This window comes from Pelodiscus sinensis, chromosome 1, assembly GCF_049634645.1.
Source record: "Pelodiscus sinensis isolate JC-2024 chromosome 1, ASM4963464v1, whole genome shotgun sequence".
NCBI lineage: Eukaryota > Metazoa > Chordata > Testudines > Trionychidae > Pelodiscus > Pelodiscus sinensis.
The window spans coordinates 188,699,429-188,721,367 of NC_134711.1; the positions used below are offsets into that span (position 1 = coordinate 188,699,429).

General features: G+C 41.3%; 1 protein-coding gene across 1 annotated transcript in view; it reads right to left on the reverse strand.

Moving 5' to 3' along the window:
- Positions 1-21,939, reverse strand: part of DSCAM (DS cell adhesion molecule) — a 695,768-nt gene that overhangs the window by 114,754 nt on the left and 559,075 nt on the right. The window contains exons 17-20 of the mRNA XM_075912112.1: positions 14,730-14,970; positions 12,822-12,968; positions 9,531-9,686; positions 2,997-3,130 (exon numbers count right to left, since the gene is read on the reverse strand). Of these exons, the coding sequence (XP_075768227.1) occupies positions 2,997-3,130; positions 9,531-9,686; positions 12,822-12,968; positions 14,730-14,970 (678 nt within the window). The remainder of the gene's footprint in view (positions 1-2,996; positions 3,131-9,530; positions 9,687-12,821; positions 12,969-14,729; positions 14,971-21,939) is intronic.

A 21,939-nucleotide genomic window follows, 5' to 3' on the forward strand; every position in this document is an offset into this window, starting at 1 on the left:
AAGCCTGACCATATGGTATTTTTATTAATAATATATGCAAACAGCAAAAAGGGTACCTAGCCATAGGCTGTAAGAGCCATGACATTACATAACAAAACTGTTGCTGCACATTTCAACATAGTCCAACACTAGCAGTGGCTCTGGTCAGTCCTAGCAGTCCCCTTTTTTGCAGAACACTAATATTTCCTCTTGCAAAATGTCTCTGTATTATAAGCCACAAGAAAAGCTAATATTTCAGCCTAATATTGACGTATTAGCAAAACATGGATATTAGCACAATAAAATAGATTTTCTAGAGAAAGAATATAATCAGCAAGAATCTCCAAAAAAAATTTCAGGTACTGAATGAACAGTACAGTGCTTGATCTCCTTGTAATATAAACCCAAGTACTGCAATATTTCTGGTAAAGAAGCTGAAGGAGGAAATGTGAGAGAAGAAAACACAAAGAAGCATCAGCACCACCTGCTGTTTTTTCTAAACCATAGACACAGTTACTTATTAATTAACCTTTTTGAAACACCACAATCATAGACTTGGAAGAGATCTCAGGAGGTGATTGAATCCAACCCCTGCTAAAAGCAGGAACAATCCCAACTAAATCATCCCAGCCAAGGCTTTCTCAAGCCAGGAATTAAAAACCTCTAAGGATAGAGATTCCACATCTCCTTAGACAACCCATTCCAGTGCTTCACCACCCTCTTAGGGTACGGCTACACTGTGGAGGGTTTTCGGAAGAGGTATGCAAATAGTGCCAGTTACACGGGGCCAAATGATGGAAAAAGACCCTCTTTCGAAAGCCCCCTTTTTCCTCATAAAATGAGGTGTACAGGGGCTTTTGAAAGAGGGCTTTTTTTCTGACACTTGGGCCCATATAGACGAGGCCAAATGGCCAAAAAGCCTCTTCTGGGGAAAAAAAATGGAAAAAGGTATGCAAATGCAAACGCTGAAAAGAAAACACAGTGTAGCTGTACCCTTAGTAAAATAGTTTTTCCTAATATCCAACCCAGACCTCCCCCACTACAACTTGAGATCATTGCTCTTCGTTCTGTCATCTGTCATCATTGAGAATAGCCTCTCTCCATCCTCTTTGGAACCCTCCAATGCGTCCACATCCTTTCTGTAATGGGGGCGAGGCCATAATTGTATGCAATACTCCAGATGTGGCCTCACCAGTGCCAAATAAAGGGGAATAATCACTTCTCTAGGTCTGCTGGCAATGCTCCTACTAATGCACCCCAATATACCTTTAGCCTTCTTGGCTACAAGGTACAGTACACTGTTGATGTCATGTCAAGCTTTAGTTCAGTAAAATCCAAACAACCCTCTTTGAACAACATTAACTCCCTTAGTAGTCTGTACTATAAAAGCAATAGCTAGCTTAACACCATAAGTCAAGATATTTTGGGTTTTAACACAGGATCCTGAGCTTTTTTGCTAATTTTACCTCTAATTACATTATTTAAAAAATCACTAAGTCTCATTTTAAAAGGGCCATTATTCTAAAAAAGGGATTTAGGTGAACATACAGACAGGCTAGTGGGTGTTCCAAAGCATTTAGGGTATGTCTACACTACCCCGCTAGTTCGAACTAGCGGGGTAATGTAGGCATCCCGCAATTGCAAATGAAGCCCGGGATTTGAATTTCCCGGGCTTCATTTGCATAAGCGGGGCGCCGCCATTTTTAAATCCCCGCTCGTTCGAACCCCGTGCCGTGCGGCTACACGGGGCACGAACTAGGTAGTTCGAACTAGGCTTCCTAGTTCGAACTACCGTTACTCCTCATTCCACGAGGAGTAATGGTAGTTCGAACTAGGAAGCCTAGTTCGAACTACCTAGTTCGTGCCCCGTGTAGCCGCGCGGCACGGGGTTCGAACGAGTGGGGATTTAAAAATGGCGGCGCCCCGCTTATGCAAATGAAGCCCGGGAAATTCAAATCCCGGGCTTCATTTGCAATTGCGGTATGCCTACATTACCCTGCTAGTTCGAACTAGCGGGGTAGTGTAGATATACCCTTAGGAAGCTTAGGAGCCTATTTTCCATTGATTTCAATAAGAGATAGGTACATAACCTGGTAAGTGCTTTCAAAAATTGAAAAAGTACTCTACCTGCATTTTTAGGTGCCTAGAAAAACCTTTGAAAATCAGTTCCTAATTCACTTTTGAAAATGGTACTTGAGTGCTTTTGAAGATATTCCCCTAGGCCTCATTTTAATTTGGGAACAACATTTTATTGCATCATAAACTAAGGATATGTTCAGTTAAAAAAATCATAGTTGATGTGTATTCTCATTTAACAGCTCACACTTTTCTTCCACAGAGAGATAAATATGAAATACAGTAAATAAATGGTATTGATATATATGTTATCAAAGAGACAAACATTGACGTTTATACATAATAGATGACCCCCAGTTTTTAAGAAAGTTGGATTTCTTCCTGACTGAAGGAGAGAGAAAAGCATGAGATGACCAGCCTATGTTCAATTCAGTTTTACCTTATCACATTTTCAGCAAGTTATAAATTTTATATATATGAAGGGCAAACGCTTTTGGCACAAATACACATATTTACAAGCAAATATGCTCGTTCACACTACATTACATTCATTCACATGTGAATGCCCAAGCCAGAAGGGTAGGAATACAGAGCCAATTGTAAGTTGTTCATAAACAAATGTTTCCACAATTTACCCCCGTAAGTGTGTCAGAGAGAGCTGTCAATTGGTCTGGTGAGACCCAACTAAAAAGCTCCAGAAGAAACTGTTCCTTTAAAATCATTCAACCTGGGAATCCTATGATTTGCAATGATTTGTAAATTAGTGTGCTGTATTAATCTTTAAGTACTGTCAAAAAGGACATAACAGCAACGCTCCTTAAAAATGTACCAAGAGAAGGAGGGAGGGGGGGAATCTAAGAAAAGCATTAGACACTAAACATCTGTAAATGTATATGGATAGATTAATACTGAACATCTAAAGTAGCTTTTATAGAACTTACTGTGGGATAGGGGTGTGAGCAGAACACGGTGTACTTTCGGATTACACCATTTAACTTAAAGGGGGGGAGCCAGGACACAAACACAGTGGATGGTGAAGCTGCAGCTGCTTTAACTCCAGCAGGAGGACCTGGAACTGAAAGAGCAATATGTATAATTATCGAAGTGAACCAAAGCAATAGAAACACACTGATCTATACAGTACAATACATCTAAGAAGAAAACAGCTCAAAGGTTTTACTGTACTCAAGAAATAGAAAAAAAAAAGGGAAAGAAATCCTAAGAAAAAATTGTGTTCAGTGAAGTGTTTGTTATAATTAACATTTTACATGTCAACCTCCCACCCATAAATCCTAATGAATCTTTGTAGAGATTGCATGTGTGAAATTACATTTTCTACATATGTATAATATAAATGTGCATATGTTTATACACATATATATGCACACATTTAATTATTTATTTCATTAAATAATGTAATATTTGTACCGCAAACTGTGAAAAACAACTAATTAAGGCTGCACAGTTAAAAATTCAAGTCAGGCAATGCCAAATTTAATTTTCTGTGTACAACATTAACCCTGCCTCCCTTTTATTTGCATTATGAGAAAGGATGTAATGATATGCACTCATATTTCTTAAGCATTATTATATAATATAATTGTCTACAACTTCAGATATATAGAGCTAGCCTTTTTTTATTGTGTACAATTTGTGTATGTCAGAATGCCCATAAATATGAAACTTATATGACAAGTATGCAATAAACTTTATTTCTTACAACATACTACAAAGACTATTTAGTATGAGAGCTGGTTGATTTTTTTTTTTTTGACAGAATGCTTTTCCACTGGAAAATGCAAGTCCATAAAAATCTAAATGTTTTGTGTAAATGAGATCATTTCAACAAAATTTTCTATGGGAAAAATTCAGAATATTTCATTTTCGTAATGTCAAAATGTTTTGTTTAGATAGAGTTGAAAATTTTCATTCCAACATTATCATTTCAACTTACATTACATTAAATATTGTCATTATAGATACACATGTAATATAAAAATCAAAACAGTTCAACACTATCATAAACAAATGTTTTGAAAGTATGGAAACAAACCTTTTTTTGGTCCCAAATAAAAGAAAAATCTGAATTTTTGCTTTGTGGGAAATGTTAGCATTTTGCTCTGATTCTGCTTTTTAAAAAAATAATATTGTAGTCTCCCATGGAGTGGAGATTTTGGTTGCTGCGCTGGTCTTTTCAGTATCATAGAACATGGGTTCCCAAACTTTTTGACACGGGGATCAGTAAATCCATTCATGAGCTTTTGGAGGACCGGTAACATTCATTTGCATATTTGCGTATTCAATAAGCAAATGATGAATATTCAAATAAGTTGTTTCTGGTCCTCCCAAAGCCCCCAGTGCCAGTGTTAGCAAAGCTTTTGATACAGTCACCCACAATATTCTTGCCAGCAAGTTAAAGGAATATGAATTGGATAAATGGACTGTAAGATGGATAGAAAGCTAGCTAGATCAGGGTTTAGTTGGAACCCGTTTTTTTTCCGTACTGTCTTTTGTAGCCCAAAAATATAAATGCATATAAAAAAAAGAATGAAAAATTAATAAATTTTCAGAGTTTCACTCAGCTGCATCCTCCACCCAGCCTGGGTCAGGGCTTGGGGGACCAGGTGCCACATGAGCACTTCAGAAGGCGGGAGCAGATTGGGGGTAGGGTATCTGGCTAAGAGGGAGGGTGCAAGGAAGGGTAGGGTTGCCAGGTGTCCAGTTTTGTACTGGACAGTTCGGTATTTGAAGGTTTTGTCTGGGAAAGAAATTGAGAAATTACCAGACATATAAAATGCCTGGTATTTTCTAATTCGGTACGTTTTATTATAATTAGGTGTATTAGTCCTTAGCTGCCTGCCTGGTAGATGTGCTCACACTGTCTGAGTGTGTCTACCTGCCAGGCAGTTCACAACTACTCCAGGGAGGGTATGTGGGGGGGGGGAGGGGGCAAAATGGAATTCCCGGCCAGACTCACTCATCTGCCAGGGTCTGCATGTGCCCAGGTCAGTCTCGCTTCCCCCTTTCTCTTCCCGATTTCCCCAGTCCAGCCCTGCTGCCCCCGTCCAGCCCTGCTTCCAGTGGCCGGTTCCCCCCTGCCACCCACCAATCTCCCCCGGTCAGCCCCGCTCCGCCGACGACCCCCCCCACGCCAGCCCCACTGCCCCCGTCCAGCCCTGCTTCCAGCAGCTGATTCTCCCATCCTCCTCCTCCTGATCTCCTCCGGCCAGCTCCCCCTACTCTCCCCACCCCGTGCAGCCCTGGTTCTGCCGCCTGCCCTCTCTGATCTCCACCACCGGACAGCCCCGCTACCCCCAACCCTGCTTCCGCTGCCCACCTGCCCGCCCCCTCATCTCTGCGGGACAGCTTCCCCTCCTCCTCCCAGCTCACCCCGCTCTGTTCCCCTCCCGGCAGCCATGCTGAGGCCCGGTATTTTTTTCGTGAGGCCCAGTACCGGGCCGCGGCCCATAGTTTGGGAAATGCTGTCATAGAAAATTTGCTACTAAATACATGCCATCTTAGGCCCTGGTTCTACAAGCTGATCTGCATAGACAGAACTTTAAACATGTCCAGATCCTCACTGAAATTAAAAGGACCCACATAGATAGTAGGGTCTGCTTGCAAGAGAAAACTAGTGCAATTGGGGTCTATGTTTGCAGCTATATTTTGTTTCATAGCTAAATGCCTTAGCCTTTGAAATGCATTTAAGGAAAACTTCAGTTTCTACATGTGCACAGATAAATCAACTTTGTCACACACTGCCAGTCAACTACATCTAATATTTTCTCAAAACAGTGTAAGAAAGATGATTGGTAAATACCTCTAAGTATAATTTTGCCTAAGATGAATCCATTCAAAATATTACAAAATATTCCTGAAATCCTGCATTTTCTATTTATACTGTATTGAGAATGTTACTAAGGGTCCAAATGATGAGCTCATAATTCTCATCCCAATTGCTCCTCCTCACATCCTTTCTCTGAAAGGCTAATTCATTTAGTAAATCCAAAGCAATTATTGATGTTTGACTGCATTCAGCTCAATATTTATAATCAGTTCATTAGAAATGCTATTCATGACTACTGCTGAAGAGTGAAACCTGGCTCTTCCTGGTAATTACTTAGCCCAGTGGGAGATTCTTTATGGTTAGTAATGTCTCTTGAAAATCACTGCCACTAGATATGAGAGTTTAAAATAATGTATTGCCAAATTAGTATCTGATCCATTGGGAGAGGTTCTGACGGGAGTGGCTCTTAGCTGTCAGCTGCTAAAGGATTAATTCAAAATTGATGTAGAGTTTTACAGATACATGAAAAGCTTTACTTTTCACTGGATTTCTATATTTTCTTCTATAAGATGTAGATACTAACAAACTTTAATTGCTAATCATTTTTCATTTTACATGTTTACTCAAAAAACCCTGAAGGGAATATTGCTGGGACATGTAAATCCAAGTTTGTTTTTACTAAACTATGAAATCCAGTAATCTCAGTTTCTTTCTAGATATATGCAAACATACATATACACACAAACAGCTTCTGTATTCAAGAAACGTACTCAAAGCCGTCAATGTCTCTGGTTTTGGTTTTCTATCATGGAGCATAGAATGGGCTTATACAATAAAATAGCTGGGATGTTTATTAAATATGGTTCTTGAATATTCTGCAGACCCTACATTTGGTAGTACTGTGTGCTGTTGATCATGTTACTGACAGACATGCTCACCTACTCATAGTCATACACTGGTAGCCACTGTCACCCATTGTCTCTCTTTTCTATGGAACTGACAGTATAGCTAGGCAGGAAATTGACTTCCCAATGTGCTCGAGGTTTTCAGATTTTTAATGTTTTTCTATCCCACAACAGAATGAAAAATAGAAATCTCAACAAATGTTGAGAGCTGATAATCTAGAAAAAAAGTATCAAAAGTTTCAAACCAATTCATTTTGAAAATGTCCAGACAGGACTTTGATAATTTTATTTCCTTTAAAAAAATGTTTACACTGAGAAATTGATTGAAACCAACCTGTTCTTATTAAAAGTTTAGATTTTGACTAACATATTTTCCCATGAAAAAGTATTCTTTGGAAAATTCCTGTCTGACTGTGCCTAATAACTTCTGGTGTTGATAAGACCAATGATCCCACATGCTCTCTCAAAATGGGCTAATGGCTATTGAGTTATTAACAGGGCTGAATTCATAGGTGATCTTTTGGTGACAGCCTGAGATTTCCATCATTCTCACAAGCTCTTTGAGTCCTCTAATTTCTAAGAGGGACAAGCTCAACATGGCATGTACTATGGACTGCTCTTCAGTGACTGTCAGGGTGAGACAGAATAAAGGTGTATTAAGAGGACTCCATACTGAAAAGCGAAACATCACTTAAAGCTGCCCAGCTGTCCTTGCGATCAGATATTGGACACCAAGCTCATTCTCTGGACCAACAGGATCTTAAAAATGGCCTAGATAGCACATTTTCATCCTATGCAGGAAAAGAAGCATGCTGTATTGTCCCTGTGGCTGGGTGGAAATGTATTGAAAGACTGTAGGTGAGAGAGGAGGGGCAAAACTAACATGGGGAGGACAAGGACACTGAGAGGACTAGGATGAGGAACAGAATTTATTGACGGAGAAGAGTGGGGATCCAGAGCAGCTCCCAAGAGCTCTCTCACAGCAAGTGTACAAGCAGCCTATTTTTCTTCACAGTACCAGACAGCAGGGAGGCAAAGGTGCCATGAATGGTATGTCTGAGGCCTCTATATATCACCTCTGGGACAGCAAAGCTTTGCCCTGTACACAGGATTCTGACTCTGCAGCATACAAAACACTCCACATTTTTGGCATGCATGCATGCATGCGCGCGCACGCGCACACACACACACACACACACACACACACACACACACACAACCTGCTGCCTATACTGTTATTCCTTCTAGACAATAGGAACAAAATGTCTTAAAATAGAAAAGTGATTTTGAAAAGAAATAAAGGCACATGTATATTACGGGATTAGCCAAGTCCCAAAAGCTACATGTGGCAGCTATGCAGTAATACAGAAGTCAAGCACAGCAGATTAAGGCCATACTGAGCGGTGCGTACCCAAGTTTAAGCATCTTTTTTGAACACAGCCTTGAGTGAGTTAATAAACCCAGATTCTCAGCTCGGCAAACTGATATAGTTCCATTGAAATCAATGGGACTATGCTAATTTACACTAGCTGAGGATCTGGTTCAATGGGCCTATCTAATGAAGAATACAGATTCATTGTTTCAATTATGGTTTTATAATGTATCATTTCCAATAAAGAAATATGAAGGAAATAATTCAATCCCCATGCTATCAAATACAATAGTTTGTGAAAATGCAATTTAAATCCAATGAAGGAGACAATTAGAAAATCTATTTTAATTTTTAATGATCAGTAAAATAAATCCATGGGTGAAGAAGACACTTGGCTTATGAATAGCTCTGCTGAGAGTGAAAAGGGCACAGCAAATGCAATGAATTCTTAAAATAGGAAGTTCTTACTCCATTTCTCATTGTGCTATGAGGATCTCTGAGAGGAACAATGACTTTTTTGGAAGGCTCATGGAGAGAAAAGTTATGCAAAAACATAAATGATGTCACTTTAATAGGAAGCCTCACTTCATATGCCCAGCTGGATCCTGGTTCATTTCCTAAGTTCAACCGCATCTATAGCTAATCGCTGGTGTCTAAAATCAGCATAGACTATTACAAAAAGACTATTACAAAAATTCAAATACAAACTCATTTTCTCTAGCCTGATTTCCTTGCCACTGGGATTATTGTTTAAATTTGCTAGTTGGGAAGAAAATATTTGGGCCATTTCAGGGATAGTAGAGATATTCTGGATTCATGGTTGCATATATCAGAGGTAAGGATGCATATTTAAGTGATGAATGGCCATAATGAGCCCCTATCAATATTAAAGGGACATATCATTCATTGATTTCAGGAAAACTTCACAATGATGTAAAAACTAAACAAACCTCCTCCAAATGATATAGAAGTAGAAGGCTTGATGATATCCTGAATGAGTTTATTACTGAAGATCAGATTAGTCTGTCCTCATTTTAAGTAGAGATGACCATAAGTGGAAGATATGAGCTTGCCAGATCAGAACTCTCCCAAAATATTAAAGTTGTTCAGTTGTTGCATTTTAAAAAAATACTAACACTCTTAAAATTAATTTTCCTGCTTAGATCCTTTCCTGAAATGGGATCTTAATCTTTAACATGGATATAAGGAATGAATAAATAGAAATGTCCAGGTTTTTTTTTAAACTATGCACACAGCATGGAGCTTGTGCTCACAACTCAAGAGCTATGCATTCAAATCCCAATTTGTGAATACACCCTGGATGCTGTGGTCACTTTCTTTGAAAATCTGGGCCAAGTCAAACAGTGTCATAACTTGTCAGGCTGACTATGGAGACGTTCTTAGTTCTTACCATCCTCTTTAGTGCGGGTGAAAATTTGTTCGCTCCTGACTCCATCTCCAGCTCGTGTGAATGCCAAAACCTGGATGCTGTAATTGGTGTATTTTTCCAGGCCATCAAGCTCTAGTGAGGGCTGTGTAGTAGTGACATTTTTAATCTCTCCCAGCTCTAGGGAACAAAGAGTAAACCAAATTACTGGCAATGGTATTCTTCTTTTCACTATACATATCTATGTTGGTGTGAAAATAAAAGGGGAATTTTCTGATTGAAGAATATGCACTCATAAAAGAGAAATAATATTTTTTGATTATAAATAAATAAATGCTCACACTGATCAATATTATAAAGTAGAGCTGATAAAAATGACATTTGACATTTTTATGTCAGTTCCATTTCACGTGGTTAACGGCAAATTTCTTTTTCATGTTAATGTTTACTTTGCATTTCTTAATTTGATATTTTAGCAAAAATATCAAAACCCCTGTCAAAATAGTTATTGAAATTTCACATTTACTGAGAACCACCTTTTTGATGAATGAACTATTTCCACAATGGTATTGACAATACATACAATTTTAAATGGATAAGAAAATGGTGCAAAATGTTTCCCTCCATATAAAAACATTAGAAAAAGTCAGCACTTTTCACAATAGTTTTCATTTCTGTAATAAAGCCATTTTTATAAAGTTAAACAAGCAATACTTCTTGTTTGAAAAAAACCTGGCCAGTTCTACTGTAAAGTATGCTATGGTCAGAAGCGTTAGTTAACAAAAGATTTGAATGTGATAAAACCAAGTTCATTTGCACAGAGAGATGTGACTCGTCACATAAACCTTAATGTAGTAAGATGGGAAACATAATTCAAAAGCAGAAATGCTTTAAAAGAACCAAAAATATAACTTATAACATAAGAACATTCAAAGTTAAAATTTCAGATCCAATAGCTCCTTTTTCAGGGTAGACTGTACTGTAATATAAATTTTCAGCAGTGTAGGGCCTAAGGATTAGGCCCTAATCCAAAGCCTACTGATGTCAATGAAAAAAAAATTACCTTGTCTTGTCTTGAATTATCTTCTCTTGAATCAGGACTGTAATGTTTAACTTTGAGTCTCATTATAATTATCCTTGATACATTTTTCTGTCTGTGTAAATTTTCTCCTCTTTCTTTTTAATTTACCAATGAGTAGTACCTCAACAGATTTCTGACTTGAGCATTACCCCGGTAATAGTGAGCTTCAGGGTCTTACTCTGCCCTCATTAAACCCTTGCAACCTCACATTTGAACAGGTGTAACTAGCAGAAGACAGAATTTGGCAGGACAATTGGAACTGAATTAACTATTCTATTGATGGATACACACCCCAGAATACAATCCAGCTCACTGTGCCAAAACTGAGGCAGCGCTGCACTGCTAACACAAGTTAAAAAAAAAAAAGAGTTAAAATGTATTGTTCACTAAAGTCCACAAGAAGGAAACAAATATTGAGGTGACATGATAAATTGCAGACTGTGATAAAAGCATGCACATTTGACCACCTCATTTGTTCTAGTGGTGTCCCCCAAGGGTCAGTCCTGGGACCAATCCTTTTCAACTTATTCATAAATGATCTGGAGAAAGGGGTAAGCAGTGAGGTGGTAAAGTTTGTGGATGATACCAAACTGTTTAGGATAGTCAAGACAGAAGCAGACTGTGAGGGACTCCAAAAAGATCTCACCAAACTGAGCGATTGGGCAACAAAATGGCAAATGAAATTTAATGTGGATAAGTGTAAAGTAATGCACATTGGGAAAAATAACCCCAACTATACGTACAGTATGATGGGGGCTAATTTGGCTACGACAAATCAGGAAAGAGATCTTGGAGTTATCGTGGATAGTTCTCTGAAAACTTCCACACAGTGTGCAGTGGTGGTCAAAAAGGCAAATAGGATGCTAGGAATTATTAAGAAAGGGATAGAAAATAAGACCCAGAATATCTTACTGCCCCTGTATAAAACTATGGTTTGCCCACATCTTGAATACTGTGTACAGATGTGGTCTCCTCACCTCAAAAAAGATATTTTGGCCTTAGGAAGGGTTCAGAAAAGGGCAACTAAAATGATTAGGGGTTTGGAACGGGTCCCATATGAAGAGAGGTTAAAGCGACTGGGACTTTTCAGTTTAGAGAAGAGGAGACTAAGGGGGGATATGATAGAGGTCTATAAAATCATGAGTGGTGTGGAGAGGGAGGATAAAGAAAAGTTATTTATTAGAAGAACTAAATAGAAGAACTAGAGGACACCAAATGAAATTAATGGGTAGCAGGTTTAAAAATAATAAAAGAAAGTTCTTCACACAGCATGTTGTCAACCTGTGGAACTCCTTGCCAGAGGAGGCTGTGAAGGCTAGGACTATAACAGAGTTTAAAGAGAAGCTAGATAATTTCATGGAGGTTAGGTCCATAAAAGGCTATTAGCCAGGGGATAGAAATGGTGTCCCTGGCCTCTGTTTGTCAGAGGCTGGAGAAGGATGGCAGGAAACAAATCACTTGATCATTGTCTTCAGTCCACCCTCTCTGGGGCACCTGGTGTTGGCCACTGTCGGCAGACAGGCTACTGCGCTAGACGGACCTTTGGTCTGACCCAGTACAGCCGTTCTTATGTTCTCTCCTTGCTAATCCACCTCCCTTCTGATCTATATTAACATTCCAAACATCTGAGTACTTCAAATACATGATGAAAAAAAAGAGCAACCCCAACCATTTTCTTTCCTTCACCCCAATACAAAATGGTTTGAGAGGTAATTCTATTGACTTTAAGAAAAAGATGTGCCTGGTAAGTTTTTTTTCTCTCTCTAAAAGCAAGAAACCTTTTAGTATTTAAATGTATATATATTTTAAAAAATGGTTGTGACATTTAAACAAGAATTTCCTTGTGTAATTTTCTTCCTTAAATAAGCAGGTAACAGGTATTTTGATGTCTGGATATAATGCTGCTAAAACTAGCAAAGTACTCTTTAAAGGAAAGGCGTTATCTTCATCTTTGAGGAGATAAAGAGGATCTGATGATGCTCCCACACTTGCCAAAACTCTTTTGAAAACGTGTGTGTTTGTAAATAGTTTTGTAATAAGCTGTCAACTGCTCTAAGATCTATAAAGAATGATTCACACACAGATTTATGATGATCTATATAAGTGACTATGAAGGAAAAATTTTAAAGTTTTCTGACATACAAGAGGGCAAAGTGACATTAATTGCCATAAATTTCCTATTGTTCTCTCATTGCTATTGGAGCACACCTGATTGGTTGGCAAAAGCTGCTTACCTCCATCCAAGAGATTAGCCCAGTAAATAACCCTGAATCCCTGTAGAATCCCATTCAGGGCTTCTTTGGCAAGTGTAGACCAGGAAATTGAGATAGTTTCTGGTGATGTAGCGGTGGCTTGAACGTTCCCTGGAGGGCAACTGGGTACTAGAATGAAATATTTGTGAATTTTAGTTCCATATAACTTGTGTGGACAAGTGAAACTGACAGGAGATTACATCAACGTGAAAATAAATACTTAAAATGTACACACATATTTTCTTTATAATTCATTGGCGACACATTAAATAACAATCATTTCCACTTCTTGGAAGAGACCCTTTCTATTACATTTTCAATTTTAATCACTTAAGCAAAATCTATTATTTTAACTTTGCCACTGATGGAACTGCTTGGTTACTGATACTTTTGTTCTTAAAAGTACATTTCACTCTCCCAAAATGTCCTTGGATCCACTCCCTTCTCCCTCACTGACTTGCCCTTCAGTAGGTTTTATCCTCCCTACTATAAGAAAAATATATTCCAGAGCTGATAGAATAAACAAAATAATTATTTTTTGAATATTTTTGAGATTTTTTGTAAGGAAAAATTGACAGTTTTGGGAAGAATTTCAACCTCTTTAAAAAGAGGTTGTAAAAAACAGAGTTTAATGAAAAAATAGAAAATATTTCACAAAAATCATAAAAAATCAGAACTTTTCAAATAGCTTTTCTACATTTATAGTTAGCAATTTTATTTTCAAATGCCATACTTCATAGAATCATAGGGCTGGAAGAGACCTCAGGAAGTCATCAAGTCCAATCTCCTACTAGTTAACCTGTGGATATGCCTTGGTTTATCTTATCTCCATTTCTCATAATGTCCTCATAGTGATGTTACGTAAATGTTGCCAATAAAGTGCCCATATGTGCCAGATATAGCAAAAACACTTTATGCCAGTTGCAGTAGTAAAAACATGCATGTTTATGTGAAATGTGTTTCATCTGTCTAGTATTATCAGGATATGCAATGTTCTATGAAGCATATGCCTCTAACATAGCAACACTCAAAAATGTAAAATAAATGTGTTAGAATTTAAAATAAAAAAGGTCAGATTTTCAGTTGGTGTAAGCTGACATTAATATTAATGGATTTCTGGCAATTTAAATTGCTGGAAATCTGGCTTTGAATATCATTCTTGATTGTTTATGTTAGAATTTACTTTATACTATTCTAAAGCATCAGTTCTCTCTACAGCATATGGAATGATTCTTTTTTTTTCCCCACTAGAGGACTCTCTATCATTAGTTGAGAAGTGCTCTTCTATGTGGTTTAGAAAAATATTTTGGAATTGGTTTTCTGAATGGCCATTCTGAAATATAGAGTAAGTACCCATGAGTTTTTTAAAATTAGTTTGACATTTCTGGAAAAACTCCTGCTTAATTTTAGGCTGGTATGTTATGTTGGTACAGAAGCACAGTGATGGATTTCACAATAGATTTATCTGAAAAAAATAATTACTTCAGTTTGGGTATTTTTACATTATGAGATATTAAACCACGCTGTAATCCTCTCATGAGAGCATGAAACTGGCAACTGATTCAATATCAAAACAAGGATGTTTCTGAGAAAGTCTATGTTCTCAATCAAGTTGTTTCTCAACTGCAGATGTTATGAAATCAGAACAGCCAGACTTCTTAAACTGAACTATAATGCATAGCTAGCAAGTTGACACTTGTATACCCAACATGCAGGCTATAATATAACGATTGTTTTCCAATGTAATCATTCTATTATCAACTATATAATGAACACTTATCAAGCTGTAGCTACAATTAAGTCACCATATGCATCAATGGGACTAAAAGGCCTGATAAAAAATAAAATACATGCAATGCTTTACATGTTAGTTGCTTGCTTAGGACCTACCATCTTCTAGGGTAGTGGTGATGATTTCCTGAGAAGAAGGTCCTATTCCAGCTCTGTTACATGCTTGTACTACCATGCCATACTGGGTGAACTTTTTCAGGTTATCCAGGGTATAAACTTCACTGTCTCCGGTGGTGTCAATACTGATGATATTGAACTGGAAATTGCCCCCTGCGCTGTATTCCCGGTAGCCTATCTGGTATCCACGAATAATTCCATTTTGTAAGTGCTTCTTTGGAGCCTAAACAGGATATGACATATGTTAAGAATATATGCAGAAACTCAAATGCATTCTTTCCCTTAAACAGTTTGAATTGCACAGAAAGTCAACACTGTCTTTAAATGAACACCACTTTATTTTTAGGTAATAAACTGAAGGAGTCACTGTTCATAAGACAACAACTCTTTAATACGCTAAACAAATTTCAAGCCAAGTTATTTTTTTACCTAGAATATAATGATAAAGGAATTTAAAAGAATTCTAGACTGTTATTTTACAAAATGCGTAATAGTGAGATATTCTGAGACCTAATTCAGATATGGAAGTTTATCCTGAATAAATCAAGAAGTTGAGACAGCCATCTATGTTTTGGGCATGTAGATGATCCCTGAAGGCAGTAGTGCATCAGAATGTAGGGATTTCCATGCTGAATATCTATTAAAACACGTAAAGTTTTAAGTTGACAAGTTTTAAGTTTTTCCTGTTACAGACTAACTTGGCTACCCCTCTGAAGCTATTAAAACAAATGTTTGGTGTCCAATCTTCAAAGGAGTTCCCGGTAAATGTATTGTATACTATAGTTCTGAGTCAACATACAAGACTCCTGCTCTCTGATTGGTAGAAAGATTTCCATTTCAGTAGACTATAGCATAAAATATAGTATAAAATAAAATAAGCATTGTTAACTTGATGAGAAGATCTACTAGTGATAGAAATGTTGGTTACATAGTTGCTAAAATGAGTTGAACAATTCTTTATTTCATTTTGTAAAAATGTTCCCATTGAATGCTCTTGGTGCATATACAATTATTATAAAAATTACAACTATCACTTAGGGTCCATGTACAAACACAAAGGCTGTGTCTACACTTGAACTTGCTCGTCAAAACGTTGGTCGTTCACGGGTGCTTAACACCTCCTCCCAGAATGACAAGAAAGGTTTTCTCCTGGCAAGTACAAGTGTGAATACTGCTTTGTCAGCAGGAGCAAGCTGCTGCTAACAAAGTCAAACCCACTGGGTGGTGGGTGGAAGTGTCTTGTCAGCAAAAATGCTGACAAAAAGCATTCACAAGCACCTATTTTTAGTGGCAGGGCTTTGTCAACACAGCCTTTTTGCTAAAAGATGTGTAGTGTGGACATAGCCTCTCTCTTACACACACACATTCCATCAGACTACCCAGCTAAACTCTCCCTCTACCATCGGCACACTATATTGAAGCCTATAACTAGAGAAATAGGATTTCCTTTTCAGATGCCTTGCTTATTTTCCACTGCATTTGGTTTCCAAAAAGGAAACAAAGCTTCGTGCAGGAATATTTTCTTAGGACAAGAGTATACATCAATTCCCCAGCAACAATATTTTCTAAGAGAGCGAGTGGTATCCTCCTCTTTTATTATTTTAGTGTGGATCTTCAGCTAAAAAGAAGTAGTAAAGACAAATATACATAGCCTAATCACTAAACCCTCACACAGCAAATCCCCACTGATTTCAGCAGAGGTATGCAAAACAGATGCAGAATCAGGGTCTAACTTCATGCATGAGACCTGAGGTGGGACTGGAACCACATTTTTGGTATATAATAGACCAGTTACTTTTCTTTCTTTTCTGAATAACTCAGTCTTGCAGGGTGATTGAAGACGTTTCTTTAAAAAGCCACATCTTATCAAAAATGCATTAGCTGCCAGTATGGCATTATAGCCTCAATACTTCTAGGCTGTGTCTAGACTGGCAAGTTTTTCCGCAAAAGCAGGTGCTTTTGCGGAAAAACTTGCCAGCTGTCTACACTGGCTGCTTTGAATTTGCGCAAGAACACTGACGATCTAATGTAAGATTGACAGTGTTCTTCCTCAAATACAATGACTCTTCCATTCGGGAAAAAGCCCTCTTGCGCAAATGCTTTTGTGCAGAAGGGCCAGTGTAGACAGCTGAGAACCGTTTTGCGCAAAAAAGCCCCGATGGCGAAAATGGTGATTGGGGCTTTCTTGCGCAAAACCGCATCTAGATTGGCACGGATGCTTTTCTGCAAAAAAGTGCTTTTGCGCAAAAGCATCCGTGCCAATCTAGACGCTCTTTTCCACAAACGCTTTTAATGGAAAAACTTTTTCGTTAAAAGCATTTGCGGAAAATCATGCCAGTCTAGACGTAGCCCTATAGTTTCTTGCTCGTTACATGATTGTAAAACTTCATATTTTACCAGTGGGGGGGAAACCAGGATGGAATTTAAAAACCTGGATATCTTCATGGGAATGAGGAACATAATCTCCACACTAGAGAGAGGAATGCATCTGTCTACAGGCGGATGGCTGACAGCCTGGCCACCAGAGGCCACATGCGCACCCAGGAGCAGGTGCGCATGAAAATTAAGGAGCTGCAGCAGGCCTATGCCAGGTTCACAGGGGGCAGCTCCCAACCAGGGGCAGACACCTGTCCCTATTTTGACGCCCTGGACCGCATCCTGGGGGGTGGGACGGTCCGTGCCCCCCCGAGAGTCATTGATCCTGGAGCAGAGGGCCCTGAGCAAGGCATGGAGGAGGAGCATCAGGAACTGCAGGAGCCCAGAGGGAGCGTGCCACACAGCCAGGACCCCCGAGCCGTCCCAGCAGACTTGTCTCCAGTGTCATCTGGGGAGGCAACAACATGTGAGTGCCATCACTGTCCCCTTATTAGGGGGCGGGGAGAGAGACCAGACACTGCACTCATGGGCCTTGCTTACCACGGATCACACAGCAACCTGTGCATGTGCAAGCATGTGTCATGCCACCCCTGGGCACGTGGCCCCAGCTGGCTGCCACACAAGGGCCTTGGCCTGTTAGCCACACGCGTGTGTGAAGAGACATGACATGGGTGGGACACAGCAGGACACCTTCCCTCCACAAGGCCATTCTACACAGAGGCAGGGGACATCTCCCCCCCCCCCCCACACACACACTATACACAGCACAGGGGCATGGGTGTGGTCTCGGGTCAACTCCCACTCCCGGGGATAGCAGTACATTCCGAACATGGCCTGTATGCAAGCACATCGGTTCTGATGGTGCAGGGAACAGTCATCCTTGCCTTGTAGAGGGGGGCTGGGCTTCACCCACTGTGTCCCCACTGGAAAACTGACCACTTCTCTTATTTCTCCATAGCTGCACCAGCTGCGTGTGCAGGGTGCACCACCCCGCACGGGACATGCTTCAACACCCGAGGGCTCCGCAGGACCACCTGTGCAGTGGAGAGGTACCGACAGCAGCACCTGGGGGCACTGCAAGCCCTGCACCACACCCTCAAGAACTGGGTGCAAAAAGACCTGGAGCTCTGGCGGGAGCAGTTTGCCCAGGGACGTGCCATCTGCCAGCACCTGCAGACCCTGGTGCAGAGTGTACTGCCTCCTGCCGCTCCAGCGCCTGCTGCCTCCCCAGCTATCACTCCTCCTCCCACTCCTTCTCCCCCTCCCTCCACACCCTCCATTCCCTCCCCATCCCCGCAGGGACACCAAGGCCCCCACATCCGTGGTGCTGGGAGACAGTTGGCCCAGCGAGATTCCCACTCCTGAGCCCTGAGCTTCCCCTCCCCCTTCTTTCCCTTGCTTCCCCCTTCCAGCTCCCTCCTCCCAGGTTTCCTCCTCCCCTCTCCCACCCTCTCTCCTCCCTTCTCCCGCCTCCTTTCCCCAGTCTCACCAGAGTTTCATAACCGCCTCCCCAGTTTTGTTAAATAAAGACAGTTCATGTTTATGAAAAAAAGTGTATTTTATTTTACAAAAGGAAGGAGGGTGGGGGGCGGGGGGAGGTAAGTGGAAGGACGTGAGGGAGGAATGAGGCACAAGCCCCAAGTGGGGTAGACCAGGGAGGCTCTTAGTGCTCCTCAGGGTGGAAGCTCTCCCGTAGGGCCTCCTGGATACTGACAGGCCCCCGATGGACCTCCCAGATGGCAGCCTGAAGAAAGTGCAGCCAGTCTCACAGCAATGTGTCCAAGAGAAGCACCAGAGTGCCCAGGGGCAGCTCTAGCTCCATGTTGCAGAGTGCTGTGGTGTTCCGAGTGAGGGCAACCAGAGCACGCAGAAACAAAATGCTTTGCTGTCCCTCATCAAGGTAGGCAAGCAAGTAAGGAAACCTGAGAACCAGCTGCTGGGGGTGGGGGAATGGTCCGTTTAAACACAAGCCTCAGATAGCCTCAGGCAGCAGCCCCACAAAGACACTCCTGACCTGATGCCCTGCTGGACCTGTTTCTGCCGGCCTTAAACGTGATTCAGCGTCCACTCAGTGTGGACGCGTTGATTCGAAATAACTTATTTAGAATTAACTATTTAGAAATAAGATATTTCGAAATAACGCTGTAGTGTAGACATATCCTAGGTGAATATCATGCCTTTTATGAAAAACAACAAATAGTCTAGTAGCACTTTAAAGACTAACAAAACATGTAGATAGTATCATGAACTTTTGTGGACACAACTCACTTCTTCAGATGAGTGGAGTGTTGGAAGTCCAGATCTGAGGGTATGTCTACACTACAGCACTAATTCGAACTAACTTAGGGTGTGTCTAGACTACCTAGTTTTGTCGACAAAACTGGACTTTTGTCAACAAAACTATACCAGCGTCTACACTACCGCTGAGTTCTGTCGACATAACGTCGACAGAACTCAGCAGTTTTGTCGACGCTGGTATACCTCATTTTACGAGGCATAACACCTTCTGTCAACAGAAGTCTGTCGACAGAAGGTGTTATTGCCTGTAACACTGCGTCCAGACTACGGAGTTCTGTCGACAAAGCAGCTTGCTTTGTCGACAGAACTCAATGTGTCTGGACGCTCTTTGTCGATGGAAGTTTTGTCGACAGTATCTGTCGACAAAACTTCCATCGACAAAACGCGGTAGTCTAGACGTACCCTTAGTTCGAATTAGTTAATTCGAACTAAGCTAATTCGAATTAGCGTATCTAGACTTAAAAAGTAGTTCGAATTACTGTTTTGCTAATTCGAACTAGCATGTCCACACTCAGTGGACCCTGAACCAAGGTTAAGGATGGCCGGAAGCAGTGCCGGCAGGGCATCAGATTAGGACTTTGAGCGTGGAGCTGCTGTCTCAGGCTAGCTGAGGGCTGTGCTTAAAGGGACCCACCCCCACCCCAGACAGACAGTTCTCAGGGGTTCCCCACTTGCAAAGCAGTCCTGGCTTGGAGTGCCCTGAGTGCCCACACTCGGCACATCACAGCACTCGGCTATCAGCCTGGCTGCATTTGCCGCAGGCTGCCATCCGGAGGGGGGGTCAATCAAGGGGCTTCAGGAGAGCTTCCACCCCGAGGAGCCCACAGAGCCACCCCAGTCCTCCCCATCGGGGGCTCGTACCCCATTCCTCCCTCACCTCCTTCCACTTACCCCTCCCTAGCCCCCCTTCCTGATATACAAAATAAAAGACACGTGTGTTCAAAAATAGAAACTCTCTTTATTTAACAAAACTCAGGGAGACTGGGAAAAGGAGGTGGGAGAGGGGAAGAGAGAGGGTGGGAGCAGAGAGGGCAACTAAAATGAGCAGGGGTTTGGAAGAGAGGCTAAAGAGACTGGGACTTTTCAGCTTAAAAAAGAGGAGACTGAGGGGGGATATGATAGAGGTCTATAAAAGCATGAGTGGTGTGGAGAGGGTACATAAAGAAAAGTTCTTCATTAGTTCCTATAATATAAGGACTAAAGGACACCAAATGAAATGAATGGGTAGCAGGCTTCAAACTAACAACAGAAAGTTCTTCTTCACAAAGCAAATAGTCAACCTGTGGAACTCCTTGCTGCAGGAGGCTGTGAAGGCTAGAACTAGAACAGAGTTTAAAGGGAACTTAGAGGAAGTCATGGAGGTTGGGTCTATGGAGCGCTATTAGCCAGGGGCTAGAAATGGTGTCCCTGGCCTCTCTTTGTGGAAGGCTGGAGATGGATGGCACGAGACAAATGACTCAGTCATTGTTTCAATCCATCCCCTCCAGGGTCCCTAGTGTTGGCCACTGTCGGCAGACAGGCTACTGGGCCTTTGGTCTGACCCAGCACAGACATTCTAAGCTCAGGGCTCAGGGTCGGGGGTCTCAGTGGACCACCTTGATTTTCATGCAAACCTGCTCCCGGGTGGCCAGGCTGGCAGCTATCCTGCCCTAGATGGCCACTTTCCTGTGACTAGTGCGGAGGTCGTGGATGAGGTCCACGATCTTCGCACTAGACCAGGCGGGCGCCCACCTCTTGCGCACCCGGGCAGGTTCCTGTGAACCTCCAGCCTGGTCCCGGGAAGAGGCGGAGGGCTGGGTGGCAGCGGGTGGCTGGCTCGAGCCGTGCCAGGTGCAGGGTCTGCTGGCCGGGTGCTGGCAGGCTTGCACCTGGCACGGGCACTGTAGCCAGCCCGTGCCCCTTTAAGGGCTCTGGGGCCAGGAGGGGGGCATACGAGTTTCCCTGGTGTTGCCCAGAGTGGCCACCAGGGAAAGCTGGGGAGGGCTAGCCTCCCACTAGTTCAAATTAAGTGGCTAGACAGCCCTTAATTCGAACTAGCTAATTCGAACTAGTCCTCGTAAAATGAGGTTTACCTACTTCAAATTAAGCGCTTTGCTAGTTCGCATTAAGTTCGAACTAGCGGAGCGCTAGTGTAGCGCCTATCAAAGTTAATTCGAACTAACGTCTGTTAGTTCGAATTAACTTTTTTAGTGTAGACATACCCTAAGATATTTTGTTAGTCTTTAAAGTGCTTCTAGATTATTCATTGTTTTTTAAGTTTTACCTGGAAGGATATGTCTACACTGCCACCCTAGTTCGAACTAGGGTGGCTAATGTAGGCATTCGAAGTTGCAAACGAAGCCCGGGATTTAAATATTCTGGGCTTCATTTGCATCTTACTGGGCGCCGCCATTTTTAAATCCACCTTAGTGTGGATTCCGTGCCCGCGGCTACATGCGGCACGGAGTAGGTAGTTCGAATTAGGCTCTCTAATTCGAACTACCGGTACATCTCATTCCATGAGGAGTAACGGTAGTTC